This window comes from Cnephaeus nilssonii, assembly GCF_951640355.1.
Source record: "Cnephaeus nilssonii genome assembly, chromosome: 12".
Taxonomy (NCBI): Eukaryota; Metazoa; Chordata; class Mammalia; order Chiroptera; family Vespertilionidae; genus Cnephaeus; species Cnephaeus nilssonii.
In genome coordinates, this window is record NC_137083.1 from 30784453 (window position 1) to 30800755 (window position 16303).

At 34.9% G+C, this 16303-nt stretch overlaps 2 protein-coding genes across 8 annotated transcripts in view; one reads left to right on the forward strand and one right to left on the reverse strand.

The window, feature by feature from the left end:
• Positions 1 to 10506, forward strand: part of SLC25A40 (solute carrier family 25 member 40) — a 28400-nt gene extending 17894 nt beyond the window's left edge. For 3 of the 4 annotated variants that reach the window (XM_079786183.1, XM_079786182.1, XM_079786185.1), the window contains 4 exons: positions 3522 to 3631; positions 6400 to 6481; positions 8203 to 8289; positions 8671 to 10506. In XM_079786183.1, coding sequence (XP_079642309.1) covers positions 3522 to 3631; positions 6400 to 6481; positions 8203 to 8289; positions 8671 to 8783 — 392 coding nt within the window. In that variant the 3' untranslated portion in view covers positions 8784 to 10506. The remainder of the gene's footprint in view (positions 1 to 3521; positions 3632 to 6399; positions 6482 to 8202; positions 8290 to 8670) is intronic. The other variant, XM_079786184.1, reaches the window with a different exon arrangement.
• A 2896-nt stretch (positions 10507 to 13402) lies between these two features.
• The window catches only part of RUNDC3B (RUN domain containing 3B), a 112078-nt gene continuing 109177 nt past the window's right edge, over positions 13403 to 16303 (reverse strand). For all 4 annotated transcript variants that reach the window (XM_079786181.1, XM_079786179.1, XM_079786180.1 and 1 more), the window contains one exon: positions 13403 to 15802. In XM_079786181.1, the coding sequence (XP_079642307.1) occupies positions 15657 to 15802 (146 nt within the window). In that variant the 3' untranslated portion in view covers positions 13403 to 15656. The remainder of the gene's footprint in view (positions 15803 to 16303) is intronic.

A 16303-nucleotide genomic window follows, 5' to 3' on the forward strand; every position in this document is an offset into this window, starting at 1 on the left:
GTAAATAAGACTGTTATAAATCTGATAGATGATCGTGCTAATTGTTGAATTATGAAAAGGGTGAAAATCATGAAAAAGACGTTTAAAGTTAACTTGTAGAATGTGCATAGTTCAGTACCATTTCTCTTGTGACCTGAAAGAAATAATTACTAAGAACCTATGTATTAATGTTCTGCTTTCTTTTTTTCTCTTGAGTTAATCCATTTTTTTTGTTTGTTTGTTTTTGTTCTTCATATCTCTATACATCTTTCCCTTTTCATTAGTACTAGAGGCCCGGTGCATGAAATTCGTGCGTGGGAGGGGGGTGTCCCTCAGCCCAGCCTGCACCCTCTCCAATCTGGGACCCCTTGAGAGATATCCGACTGCCCGTTTAGGACCAATCCCAATGGGCAGTCGGACATCCCTCTCATAATCGAGGACTGCTGGCTCCCAGCTGCTCACCTGCCTGCCTTCCTGATTGCCCCTAAACGCTTCTGCCTGCCAGCCTGATCACCCCCTAACCACTCCGCTGCCAGCCTGATTGATGCCTAACTGCTCCCCTGCCAGCCTGTCTGCCCCTAACTGCCCTCCCCTGCAGGCCTGGTCCCCCCAAACTGCTCTCCCCTGCAGGCCTGGGTCCCCCCCAACTGCCCTTCCCTGCAGGCCCAGTCGCCCCCAACTTCCCTCCTCTGTCGGCCTGGTCACCCCTAATTGCCCTCCCCTGCAGGCCTGGTCCCTCCCAACTGCCCTCCCCTGCTGGCTTAATCACCCACAACTGCCCTCCCTTGCAGGCCATCTTGTGGTGGCCATCTTGTGTCCACATGGGGGCAGGATCTTTGACCACATAGAGGCAGCCATCTTGTGTGTTGGAGTGACAGTCAATTTGCATATTACTCTTGTATTAGATAGGCTAGAGGCCTGGTGCACGGGTGGGGGCCGGCTGGTTTGCCCTGAAGGGTGTCCCGGATCAGAGTGTGGGTTCCCTTGGGGTGTGGGGCGGCCTGGGTGAGGGGCCTGTGGTGGTTAGCAGGCCGGCCATGCACCCCGGCGAACCAAGAGGAGGCCCTGGTATCTGGGATTTATTTATCTTCTATAATTGAAACTTTGTAGCCTGGAGTGGAGTCAAGCCTCCTGCTCGCTCCATGGCTGCAGCCATTTTTGTTGGGATTTATTTATCTTCTATAATTGAAACTTTGTAGCCTTGAGCGGAGGCCTGGGCCCGCCAGGGTGTGCGGAAATCTTGGCTTCCTCCATTGCCGGGGGCAACTCAAGCCTCCTGCTCTCTCTAGCTACGTGGCTGCCGCCATTTTTGTTGGGATTTATCTTCTATAATTGAAACTTTGTAGCCTTGAGTGGAGGCCTGAGCCCACCAGGGTGTGTGGAAAGCTTGGCTTCCTCCATTGCCGGGGAAACCCAAGCCTCATGCTTGCTCCATGGCCGCATCCATCTTGGTTGGGTTAATTTGCATACTCACTCCTGATTGGCTGGTGGGCGTGGCTGGTGGGTGTGGTGGCGTGATGGTTAATTTGCGTAGTACTCTTTTATTAGATAGGATTTTTCTCCAATGTTGTGATCAGTTGTTATGCTGTTTAGAAACATACAGTGTGTAATTAAAGATTCCTAGGCCAAGTGTATTTTTAATTTTTGTATTATATATTTGACACAAGAAAGGTAACACAGATATAAAATATAAAGTATACTAATAAGATGAATACTTATGAAGTCACCACTTCAATATATGAATTAGAACATTGCAATTTTTAAAAGAATTGGATATTACCAAATGAAATTTTAAATATATATGTTTATGTGAACCAGCGCATCTAATACTGGAGAAATTCTTTACACTAAGAGACTATTCACAGCAGCACTGTTTACTTGCTTACTCACACATAAACAAGAGTAAAATTAAAAGGACAAATTACCCTCCCCAGTACTTTCATTGTTGCAGTTCTTAATTTTTGTTTATCTACTAATTTAAAGTGGTAATCTCACTTTAACTTACATTATTCTGATTATTGCTGAGGTTGGACACTACGTCATTGGCCATTCATGTATCCATAATTGATTTGGGTTATGGAGTGAATAAGTATTTGTTTCCCGCTGCAAGTGGGTAGTTACCCCAGCATCATTTACTGAATAACCATACTTTCTGCAGTGATTTGCAGTATCACCTCTGACATACCAAACTTTCACTGGCCAGTTTGCCTAACCCTGTGCTAATACTATAGTACTGTCTAAATTACTAGTGTATTATAAAAGAACACTTGATATTACCTTATTTTTCCCCTAGGAATGTCATATCTCTATTATATAACTCTTCTTTAAAGTGTTTTAGCAGAGATTTAAAATTTTCTTCATAAAGGTTATATGCCACTTATATAAAAAATATATTTCTAGATATACCCACCCATCCCCAATTTCTGGTAGCTATTTTAAAATCTATTATTTTTCCCTAGCTGGTTTGGCTCAATGGACAGAGCGTCAGCCTGAGGACTGAAGGGTCCCGGGTTCGATTCTAGTCAAGGGCACATGCCTAGGTTGCAGGCTCGGTCTCCAGTAGGCGGCCTGCAGGAGGCAGCGGATCAATGATTCTCTCATCATTGATGTTTCTCTCTCTTTCTCCTTCTCCTTTTCTCTCTGAAATCAATAAAAATATATACATATATTTTTAAATCTATTATTTTAAAAAAAGTTCCTAAATCCCTTTGTGCCTGAGGCAGTGTTACAGTAGACTTTTTCTCTACTGGCTTATGGTTAGCTACTTTTAAAACTGTTATAATTCTAATTTGTCTTCATATCTTCTGGGTTTTCTTTGTAGACATTAATATGTAAATTATAGCTACTTTGTTTCTTCACTTTTAATCATTATAGCTTTTATTTTTTTCTATCTTATGGACTGCCTAGTAAAGTTTTGAATAGTAGTAATGATAATGTTGCATCCTTATCATTTTCCTTGTTCTAAAGGAAATAGTTCTTTTGTCTCACCATTAATAATTATTTTTGGGATAAGTTCTTGATGCATACCCTTTATCACGTTAAAGAACTCTTTAACCCTAGTTTTCCAGGGAATTCCTTCGTTTGCTTTAAATAGAAGTGGTCCCATGGTTCTGTCAGCACGGTAGGTGGCATATAAAGGGTTTATTGTAGATAAACCAATTCAGCCACAGCAGATGATCTCCTATGGAATACCTCCGGCTTCAGGAGATTTTTATCATTTAATTTCTGTAAGATTGTATACCTATGTTCATGAAGGAGATTGATTGGCTTGTACTTTTCCTTTCTTCTACTGTCTTTGTTGGATGATTTTGGAATTAAAGTCCTATTTCACTGGTGCATAGAGTTTTTGTTTATAAGACTGCTATATTATTATTGAGAATTTGGTTTCTTTTTAAAAAATCTTATCTAGTATGTGTTTAAACAGAAAACAAGATATGTAAAGGTTAGAATGTCTTTTCCTTTAATAGATAACCTCACAAATATTTTCTCTAAGGTCCGCATTTCATTTCTAAATATGCATTCATTTCATTCTGTTTTTATAGCAATGTACTGGTATAACTATGAACTTATAAGGAAGTGGTTCTGCCAGAAATATGGTTTATATGAACCCACATTTATGGTCAACTTTACTTCAGGAGCATTGTCTGGTTCTGTAAGTTTACTCCTTTGTTGTTAATATGTCAGAATGATAACTGTCTTATTAAAACAACAAAATATTACATAGCATTTCATGTCTATTGAGATAGCACTTTTGAGCTGCACTGCTTTAAAATTTTTCTGAGTATTTATTATCCTATTTTGAGGGAATAAGTTACTAGCCATTCAAATAGTTTAAAATGCACTTTGTATCTATGTTTTTATTACATATACATTATTATATTCTGAACTTTTGGACTTGTTTGATAACTACAGTTATAATTATAGTAGTTTAAATAGTGCTTTGTTATTATAAGGTATTTTGCAATTTGTTCATTAAATGCCTGATTAGGTAATATTTAATGGAGTGTCATCTCATATGTATAATTGAATTGAATAAATATAATTTCATTCTCTTCTGCTAATTTGTTTCTTTGGAAACATTTTAACTAAGTACTTTAGAACAAATTTTTTAATTGATTTGATATAGAAACATTGATTTGTTCCCTTACTTAAGCATTCATTGGTTGATTCTTTTATGTGCCCTGACTGGGAATTGAACCTGCAACCTTGGTGTATCGGGACAACGCTCCAACCAACAGAGCTCCCTGGCCTAGGCTGGCTGAGCACTTCTTAAATGAATTTTAACAAATTTAACAAAAGAATTTTACAGTCGGAAGGGAGGAATGAGAATGACCATTTACTTAATAAAAAGTCATGTAGTAGATTTTATGCAGATTCATATCATCATGATCTTGGCCATAAAGAGTTTTCTTGTATCCACATACTTAAAAAATGAATTTGTGATGACTTAGAGTGAGGTGCTGACATATTGGAACCAAATGAAAACAAGAGTGAAGAAGCTCACTGATGGAGACCTGCAACAAAATATTGGAATAATTGTATCAAAACCTAGGCTAAGAAAGCTACTATGACTGAGTTCAAAATTCAGCTCTGAATATACCCAGGTCTGAGATTTATTAAACTAAGCCTAGTGGGTTATAAGCATATTGAGGCAAAAGAGCAATTACTTTTTTTAGCAATTTAAATAGTTCCGATGCCAGCAAACTCTTCTCATTATCCCTCTTATTTGTGAGGTGATTAAATGTAACTTAATTGTACTTAATTTATATCTTAATCCATTATGAAGAAAAAAAAAGTACTGTTTATTTTTAGAAATTCCTAACAGTTGGAATGACATCAATTAACTTACAAATAAATGCTTACTATATTAAAAAATGTGTAATAATGGCTTGTTTAGCATGTTTCTCCAGTTTTCCAGTAAAATGAAGGAAAGTTTTTTATTTTACTAATTCTGTTTAACATAAAAAATGTATTAAAAAATTTAATGATCTAGAAAATATTGCTACCTTTGACTGTTTTCAAATAAAAATTTGTTTTTGCAACAGAAAAATTATGTCAGTGGCCCTGGGTAGCTCAGTTGGTTGGAGCGTTGTTCGGTACACCAAAAGGTTGTGGGTTCGGTTTCTGGTCCGGGCACTTACCTAGGTGTGGTTTTGATCCCCAATTGGGGCATATGTGGGAGGCAACTGATCAATGTTTCTCTCTCACATCAATGTTTCTCTCTCCCCTTCTCTCTACAATCAGTAAAAACATATCTTCATGTGATGATTTAAAAAAAAAAAAGAAGTATGTCAGTGGACAATGTCTGGGCTTCCTGTCAGAAAACAGAAAACCACATCATTTTAGAAAATGTCAAAAAGCCATTTAACAAATATAACATCATTGCTATTTTTTTCCTACTACATGCTAAATTGTGTAAGTGGAGACACAATAATTGAGAGATCTTTGAACCCGATTTCATTTCAAGAACTTAAGTCACCATTTTTCAGTTTAAATAAAATATAAATGATTTTACGGGTCATTTTATGAGTATATTGATCAAATGTGAGTCCAGAAGCCAAATAAAATAAAAGATCAGGTTTATTTACTGTACATGGCTTTTATATCAAACTAGAGGCCTGATGCACGAAATTCGTGCAAGAGTAGGCCTTCCTTCCCCAGCTGCTGGTACTGGCTTCCCTCTGGCACCGGGACCCGGGTTTCCCTTCGGCTGCTGGCAGGCACCCAGGACCTGGGCTTCCCTCGCAGCTCCCGCTTCGTCCGGAAGGACATCCAGTCTAATTAGCATACTATGCTTTTATTATTATATTATATACATTAGGAGACATTCTTAAGGGCATTTAATTATTCTTTTAAAAAAACTTTCCTTAATTAGGTCATTGTGAAAATAATTGTTAAGTTGGTTCATTTTGAGATGAACTAGATTTATAGGTATATAGAACTAAAAGTTCAAAGTCCATTTTCTTTAATTTTTATTATGTTTTTTAAACATTTGTTAGAACATTTTAAATGCTTGCTAGATATTTGAGAATTTCTGCTTTAAAATAGGTTTTATACCTTCATGTATAGTAAAGGAATAATGCAACACAGGAATGTCGGGGATTGCAAACACTGGTTTTCAAGTCAGAGATGTCTGGTTGGAATTACGTCTCTGCCACTAGGAGTTGTGTGACCTCAGGGGAGCAGGGGAACTTTTCTGAGACTTTTTACTTATTCCTAAATTTTCAGAGAAATACCTAAGACATATATCTATTTTCTTTAATAAAAGCTTTTCTCTAAATATATCTGGTTTTATTTTATGTGTTAGTTTAGTTATGATTTTCAGTATTATCCTTATTAAATAATGTGCTAATTAAGAGAATGTAATTTTAGGAAAAATTTAAAGGCAGATTTAAATCAATCAATTTTACTTTTTGATAGTTCGCAGCTGTTGTAACTTTGCCATTTGATGTGGTAAAAACACAAAAACAGACACATCTTTGGATGTATGAAAGTCATAAAAGTAAGTTTAATTCATTTTAAACATTTTTAAGATACCATGAAAATTTTTGTTTTTCTTTCCAGATATTAAGTTAGGAATATCTAGAATAGGGATAAGACTTTTTTTCCCTCTGCTTTACTCTTTAACTGAAACTAGTATACTCTTAGATAGGAATATCCAGGAAAAAAATACTGTAAACCCAAACAAAAAACATTAAGAAATCAAAGTCTGTATATTTTGCCTGCTATCAGTTAAGTCTTATACCTGTTCTATGTAGAAGATTAAATTAGATAAGGTTTTTGTTTTTGTGGGGTTTTTTTTTTTTCTCCAAATAAATCTGGACAAGTCAGGGTGAAGGATAGTAAATTGCTGGGAAACCTTTTTCTCTTGTGTGTTTTGTTTCATTAGTATGCCTGTACATTTTATTATTTTCCTGTTTACTTTAGCTTTCCTTTTTAAATGTTTTTTTCTATCTATTATCCCATCTGTTTTTACTTTATAACCTGTAATTTCTTCTAGAACAAAGTGTACCTTTGGTTGCATACATTAGATCTAGTCTGTCAGTATCATCTGTAGAAAGTGTCACAAACCCACTGGAATTATCCATTACAAAGTTGTGTCATAGAGGCCTTGTGATAAGCCTATTATAATGTAAATAAATTGTTCCCCACCAGAATAATATTTTTGCATGCACAGTAAAATAGGTATCCTAATGTTAAAAGAAACATTAATTATAGACCTCTGAAAATAAATCTGATGAGTATTAGTGACAGCTTTGTCCTTAACTTACCAAAATGTAGTCCCTTCTCCACTTCCCTGTTTTAGGTGCAAGCCTTCTAGCTGCCTAAGCCCTACCATCATTCATTCATTCATTCATGCATTCATTCAGAGAGAGGAAGACAGAGATAGAGAGACATCTGTCTGTTAATTGCACTTATATATTCGTTGGTTGCTGCTTGTATGTGCCCTGACCAGGAATCAAACCTGCAAGCTTAGCGTATCAGGATGACATTCTAACCGACTGACCTACCTGGCGAGGGCCTCATTCATAAGCTTTATGTTTGAACCTCAGTGACATCTATTTTTGCTGATTTTTTTAAATATACAAATTAATTTTTTTCTATTTTTCAGTTATTTGAGTGGTTGCAAATAAGTGAAGTGTTACTGTTAGTTACAGGATAGATCTGCCCTTGGAGGAGATAGGACTGACCTAATTTATTTCATCTGGCACATCTATTCAGAGGGGTTTTAATCAAGCAGAACCTTACTAGGGAGAATGAGCTATTATCCTCAGAAACTCTTTTTAGAAAATAAATGTTTTTTAATGTGTGCAATAAAAATTTAATGAAAATGATTATCAGGACTTCTCTTTGGCTTTGGGAACCACATGAATATTTCTATATGTCTTTAAATTTTTTCATTATGAATCTTTTTAACATGTGGAAGCAAGTATAAAGGATACCTACTACCAAGCTTAAGAAACAAATATTATCAGTCCAGAAGAAGTCTTCTATATATTCCCCCTTGATTGCATTTAGTTCTATACCTTTATACAGCCTTTTAATAATTTTTCTTTTTAATGAATCCAACTATTACAAATAATATTTAAAATAACATTTTAGACAAGCTTGTTATTACATTGAAATGATATATCCCCAAAGGCCGTACACTATTTTATGTGTTTGTCTGTATTAGAAATTAAGGGGTAATTCATAATGCTATCATTTTTTTTTAACATTTAGTTTCTATCTCTATGCCTTTGCATATGTCAACCTGGGCTATAATGAAGAACATTGTTGCTAAGAATGGGTTTTCTGGATTATTTACAGGTAAAAATATTTGCTTTACCAAATCGTTGAGTAAAATTATTACTTTTACTTTTAAATCTACCCTTCCAAAATTAACTATTCAGCAGTAAATTATTGAAAATAATTCACATTTATGATTTCCTCCTAAACATCTTTTCTATAGGTTTAAAAATGTTAAATGACAATTGATTTACTCTCAATAAGATAAAATTTCTATGTAAAGTAACGGAGTTAAATTGAGGAGGTTGGGAGTAAGTTTGTCTTGTTCTTGAATACCAGTATGTGGCATAATATTTGATGTATCACTTCATTTAATTTGATCATCATCATAATAAAACCAAATCAATAATTATTTTAAAATAAGGTAAAATTCATTCTGATATTTTTCTGTTCTCTTTGCAGGCCTAACTCCTCGTTTAATTAAAATTGCTCCTGCTTGTGCCATCATGATCAGTACATATGAATTTGGAAAGGCTTTTTTCCATAAACAGAACACTCAAAAACAGCAATTGTAGTGATGTTGCTTCAACTTGAAATGGCCATGGCCAAATAAGATGGAGACTCTTAGGCAAGAGCCTTTCTTTTGTCTTACAATTGTTTTGTATCTTTCTTGCCAATAATTTAAATGAATAGAAATTTCTACCTTGACTCTAAATCATATACCTTATTTTAAAATAAATTGTGTATTCCTAATTTTTGAGATAGTGAAAAAGATATTTCAGAAATCACAACCACTGAGCGTTTTATAAAGAAAAGAAAAATTATTCTTTAACACTTGGAAGCAATAATCTCTTGAGAGTTTGATATTAAAGATCCTGTATTATATACTGATACTACAAGGGGTGTGGTTTACTGATTGTATTAAATGTTCACTAAAGTCAAGCTTGGGTGTAGAGTGGAAAACAACATTGAATTTAGACAAGTAAAAATAATGTTTTGGCACAGGAAGGTCATCTGGTTTCACCATGTGATAATTCAGGTGTCACTGTGGAGTTCTCTAGGTCACTCTATTGGCTTGTTCTATTATATTTGATATTATTAATACAAAATATTTCCAAAATTTCCCTATATGCATCTCACATTAGTATGCTGGAACAAGAGACTACACATACAATTTCCTTGAAGAAATAGCTTTTGGTCACTGTAGGCTAATGCCTAAGTAATTTAGTTTATGACTATAGGAATGAAATAAAAAGATTATGGCAGGACAAGAAATGATATTTTAAAAAATATTTGTTTGATTTTCTTAGGATATACATAAGAAAAGCACTTTATTGCAATCTATGTGTATTTTATGAAAATGTGAAACATTTCCCCCCTAAAATAGGTAATATGTTTAGGTCTTAAAGTTCTGATGTTCACAGAGGAATTAATGTATTTGTATTATAGTAGAAAAAAAGTTCATATGTCTTACCAGAAATAAATTATATGGGATTTATATATAACCTTTGGTTTTTATCCTGTGTTGATTTACCTTAAATTTGCAACATAAATATCCATAATTATTTTAACTTATACTTTCATTAAAATATTTTGCTTAAAGTTAAAATTATCACTGTACCTTTAGCTAATATTTTCATAAAATATGTGTAAGAATGTTTATCTGGAACAGTAGTATTAAATTTACCTTGGTTTTGCTATGCTTCTTTTTGATAACTTATTGGTAGAAAAAGGCAGAAATATTGAGATTTAGAACAATGCTTCAAAAAGCAATCACATATTTCAACTTACTTATCACTTATAAATACCAGAAGGGAAATTTCCACCCACCCCCAATACTGATTGCACTTGTGGGAAATTCTTATGATTTATGACTAAAATAACTTATATATAATTCCCTAGTAGTTTTTCTAATACATATTGCATGCAATGTATCTGGATGAAAAACGACAGCTTCAGCTTTCTCTGTACTTAAGTAGTAAATAAGCATAAATACTTGTGTTTTAAAAAAAGAAAAAGTAGCAACCAAAAAGAGTTTGGCTAGAAATTGTGTTCTTGGTAATGTTGCTGAAAGGAAACTTCCATTTTATTAATGATAAATTTTCTAACATACATATTTAATTTATGTGTACATTTTTAAGAATAAATGTCTTATTCAAATATTACGTTTGCTACTTTTCATATAATACACATTTGACTTTTTAAGAGTATAGAAGTCCAATAAATTTTCCTTTTATTTCTAGGAAAATTATTCACTATGCTTACTTAATTATATATGACTCCTTTAAATTCATCCCTCCTTTTTTCCAGGGCACAAATTCCAGGGATGTGGGAAAACATAGTCTATCACTTTTGAACTTTTTCCAAAAATGTAATCTGGCATTCAACATTTATTGAGACCTTTAATGTGATAGGCAGTATGAAAAACACTAGAGAGAAGATGTTTCAGATGTGGGTGGAGGTGAGGAGGGTGTAGGGGGATAAATGGTGATGGAAAAAAGATAATAGCAACAAAACTGTCAGAAACTGTCACTGGCCTCAAATAGGTTTGAGAACTATTATTCATGGATTCTCCACTCAGACTGGGGGAAAAGGGGAGGAGGCAGGAAATGCTTCTAGGATTAGGGCAGATGATGCAGATTAAATATACCTGGAAGCAGGCAATGGGATATGTCGCAGTTTGAGCAACGGGTATACATGGCGATGTGGTAGGAGATCAGATTGGGGATGTAGTCAGAGGGCTTGTGTGCCAAAGGAGAAACAAGACAACAGGAAACAAAGGAAGTATTTTCAGTACAGCTCTAATACTTAAAGAGTTGAAGTATTGATCCCCCTGCCCCAAGACCAGCATTTATTTATTTTTTATTTTTTTTAAATATTTTATTGATTTTTTACAGAGAGGAAGGGAGATGGATAGAGAGTTAGAAACATCGATGAGAGAGAAACATCGATCAGCTGCCTCCTTCACACTCCCTACTGGGTATGTGCCCGCAACCAAGGTACATACCCTTGACCGGAATCAAACCTGGGACCCTTGGGTCCGCAGGCTGACGCTCTATCCACTGAGCCAAACCAGTTAGGGCGACCAGCATTTATTTTTAATGAAAGAAAATAGAACAGAAAACACCAGAATGTGTCATGTAGTAAGGCCAAGAGTTGTGAAATTTTGATTTTAGTTGTGCTTTAGAAAAATAACTGACAGCATGGGAAATGTGACATATAATAAGGTAACCTATTTTACAACAATCTAAAGTTTGGTTTGGACTAAAATATGATTTGAAAATGTACTATTCATGACACTGATATAATTTTATCTCCCCCTTCCTATCCATTAAAAAGAACAAATGCTGAACCTACACAGAAGCTGCTTTGCTTAGAGGAAGAGCAAAGTGAACTAACTTAAAAAAAAAAAAAAATTAAGAGCCCTGATTTTCAAAGCAGTCATGTGACATTTCAGAGGTGGAGATTTCACCTAATGATAGGAACTTTGGAAATAATTTCCATAAGTTGTAACTGTGAGACATTTTTAACCACTTGAAAACTTGTATGTAAATCTAATAAAGATGACGTACAAACTGACTTAAAGTTTTGTCAATCATAATTAGTAGCTTGACTTTGGCACTTACCTATTACAAACATGCACGTATGATTTCATTTAGTGCTGACATCATCCTGATGCCTTCAGACAGGTGCTGAGAAGATGGTGATGTTTCCATTTGACAGGCGAGAAAGCAAACGTTGCAATTATGTGATCCCATCAGTAACACTGCCAGGACCATTGCTGTACTGTGCCACTCCAATAGCTGTGTGTACCCTAAAGGGTGTCATGTTCTTTAAAAAATAAAATGTATTCAATTTTATATAAGTTGAAATAAGGATTCTTCCAAAACCATTTTGATACTAATATTTTAGATATCTATATATATAAAAGCCTAATTGACCATCATTATGATGCACACTGACCACCAGGGGGCAGATGCTTAACACAGGAGCTGCCCCTTGGTGGTCAGTGCACTCCCACAGCCAACTCCCTGCTACCGGCCAACCTCCTACAGTCCCTTCCCTGGACTGGGCGAGAAGGCCCGATCGGCCCTGATCACTGGCCAGGCCAAGGGACCCTACCCGTGCACGAATTCATGCACCAGGCCTCCCTCTAGTTAGGTAATATACTTTTACCCTATTTGTAAGGTGACCAGATTTTAACATTGGTAAAGCGGGACACCATTGACGGGGGGGGGGGGGGGGGGGGGTCTTGATTAAAAATTTGGTCTATATGGAGCAACAAAAATTTTCATAGAACGCAAAAATAGTATTGTCATATATTTTTTTAAATTTCAACATAAGTACAATTTACAAATATAATAAATAAAAAATTAGGTATAGTATTATTTTATTCTTTGGCATATTTCTCATTTGAGTGAATTTTTTTTTAGTAGATTGCTGTCGTTGTTTAAAAGGTCATGAATTTGCCGTAACGTAAGTCGTAAGTGTCACTTTCAAGGCCGGCGCTAGACTTTTTGCCACCACTATAAAATATAAATAATATGAGTACTGTCTGCTAAATTCAAGAAAATTTATGTATTTATGAAATAAATAAATTACTTACCTAAATTATCTGAATAGCTGATTTGTAATGACATCACTTGTTTAACTAGCTTACTAGCACTCAGTATGATGTATATCGTCTGAGAGACAGTTACAAAATGTTTTCGTGGTTGCCAATCCCAAAAAATGCCATTGTTAATTAAGTCCAAACAATGGTGGTCGAATTCTAACAACTGACCAACAATGCGAACTTTGATAAGCAGTTCTCGATAATTAGTTCTCAACAATTTGTTATTATTAAAGTTTAACATTATAAAATTAACAAAAATAATATAAAACTCATATCCTGGCTAGATAGCCACATGGACACAGAAAACCGTATATTCCCTTCCCGTTCTCCCACTGTTCCCTAGCTTGTCGTGCATTCTTTCCAAAAATTGGGACTTTTTTAAAACGCCGCGGGACGCAGGACAAATTGTTAAAAATCGGGACTGTCCCGCCAAAAGCGGGACGTCTGGTCACCTTACCTATTTGACAACTCACTGAGTAACCTGAATCAGTAACTTTTTGTCAAGGATAAATTAAGACCACTAATGCATGGTACAAAATGTTTAATATACATGCAACAAGTGTAATACATCAAGGCAACAAAATACACATGGAAATATTAGCATGTAATTCAGCATTCTATTTTGGGGAGGGTGTATGAACAATAAACACTACCGAATGAAACTAAAGATTGAGACGTAAGTTGTTTCCTCATGCACACATTAACTATCTTTCTAATTAGTATGAGATGAACTGAGTAGAAACCTGAATTCACAGCAGATGAATTTTATACCAAGAGCTCCAAGAAAGGAGGAAGTCATGGTCCTCAGGTGTCATGTTTAAACCTGCACTTAAGATGCACAAGTTACAGTACACATTAGACAAATCTGAAAAATTGTATTCATTATGGAATCTTGAATTAACTTTCTGTATTATAAAAATGTATGGAAAAAATGTAACAATGATTATTTAAAGTTACTGAAGGAAAATGTCAAGTTGAGAGTGGACCTTGAATGATAAAGCGTTAAAACATTCTGAAAGTTTTTAGGAAAGCAGCACTAGTGCTTAAGGCCAGCCTAAAAGTTTTGAAGATCCCCCCCTTAACCATTTCTCACTTCCTCCTCCCAAGATTCCCACTGCCCTCTTTTTATACCTTCCATCCCCATGCTGAGTAAAGATTGCTTTGGATACCTCACTCACAATCAGGTATTCAGAATTCAGAGATTAAAGGTACCATTTCTCAAGAATATTTGCATTTTTACAAGTACTAAAAAGCCTTAAGCTAAAAGAATAAAGCTCTGAGTAGTCCTGGTACATCTAAGATAACTTACTTTAAGGGATTCCAGGCTTCCTTTGTCCCTGAAATGACATTTTGGAACTGTCTTACATATAGGACTAGCCTTGTTACTACTTATTATCTTAAATTCCAAATTATGAGAGTAAAGCTCTAAAAATTGCAGAGAAACACCACATTCCTACATTTCTAACACAAAGAATGACTGTGGTAAGTTCAGCACTTCTTGCCTCCTCTCAACAAAAATAAATTGCTTTAGGAGGAACATTCTTCCTATATGTCAAAGCTACTAAGTTTGAAAGTAATGTTTTATTAGTAAACAAAAATATCACGTAAGTCCCCAGTAAGTATTGTAGCCTCTTCATGTAAACAATGTATAAAACTTCTTTGGCACAACTGATCATGTTTTCCTCATATTACTGTAGAAAATATATTTAATCCATTTTCTTTTCCAATATGGTGAAGTTTTTAGGGACAAAAATGTATAGTTCCAAAAAAAATTAAAATACAGTTTAGAGCTGTTTTTAAAAAGAAAACCTTTTTTTTAAACTTGTAGAAGTGCAGGGATTTTTTAATATTGACTTTAAAATGAGATTATGGCATGATTAATAATAGAAACTATAAAACATACATGACACTTCACTGCAGCCCATAAGGGAAAGAAAACAGCACTGTATGCCGGACATTAAGTATGGTGATTACCTACTGATACTAATTTAAAAGCCTGTCAAATACTTGATTGAACTTGAAATCTTCCCTGATCAAATATTTTTTTCAACATCTGTTCTACACTTTTTTAATGTTTAATTTTGGAGGCATAGTCAGTCAGGTTTTTTTTAAAATTGATGACCTTTTAAGAAAATATTGGGGAAACACAGATAAGAAATTTTATTCATTTTTACCTAAATGGCCTAAAATACTGTAAAATCCCTTCCCTATGACCCTGACAAACTTAGCAGCTGCCTAAAGGCACATTCCTACAAAATATACAAAATGTTAAGTGGAAGGCTAAGTTGATATCAAATCATGACTGTTAAAGAAAAACTGAATAAGCCACTGTCAAACTGCAGCTAAAAACATTCTCATATTAAAAACAAGGCTTTTAACATGAGAACATAGGAAGAAATTAATGAAATTAGTAAGTCATTTTTAGAAATTTGAATCATTGAATAAAAAAGGAAAGAAAATACTTAGCATAAGTCTCTGGAATAAAACCTAGAACTCGGTCTCTGGCAATTATGGTACATTTAAATATATGAAAATCAACTGAATAATTAAATATGTACAATTCGCAAATGATTATTTAGAGGATCTTTGAAAAATGTTAGGCTTTTTCATTTTAAACTTTCTCAGTGACAAATATAAGAATTTTTTAATGAAAATAAAAATGGCAGGATCTTTTTTTTCCCCACTCAGTTTACATGGAGTAGATTGAACTCGAAGCAACAGAACTCCACATATGTGCCAGAACAATATAAAATTCCAAAGGTTTCCCCAGCAGTCAAACTTAAGTAATAGAACTTCTGCAACATAAAATCTTTTGGCTTTTACATTAAAATTTTCAGGATGGAGTTAGGCCTGGACTTGTCATCTCTGCTGTAGGACTTGCAAGACAGTCATTGGATTTGAGGCTAGTTAGAGATTTGTAACTTGCCATTGATGTTAGAGAACCACAGAGACCAAGTAAGGAGGGAGTGTCTTCTTTACCTGAAAATCAGGACAAAATAACAAATAGTTAATTGTCCTTGAAGAATGATACCAATAAGGACCTAAAACACTAAAAACTTCATACTTTTATAAAATATTGATATGGCAACAGTTGAAGGTTAACAAAACTTTTTGCCTCAGATGACAGACAATGGTAGTTCCTAGCAGAAACAAATTAGTCATTAAGAGCAGAAAATTGATTTTTTGTTTTATAGCATAGCTAAAAAGACCAGTTCTGTTTTAAATGTATTGCTAGTGGAGTCTGGACTCTACAAGTCTTCAAATGGTACTGCTACAAATATTAAGTTAGATGTCACTGGATGTACTCTATATGCCAGGCATTATGATAACAAACAATAAATTTAAAAATCACTGCTTGCCTGGTTGTGTGGCTCAGTGGTTGAGCGTCAACCCATAAACCAAGAGGCCACAGGTTCAATTCCCAGTCAGGGTACACACCCTGGTTGCTGGCTGGATCCCAGTAAGGAGCTTTCAGGAGGC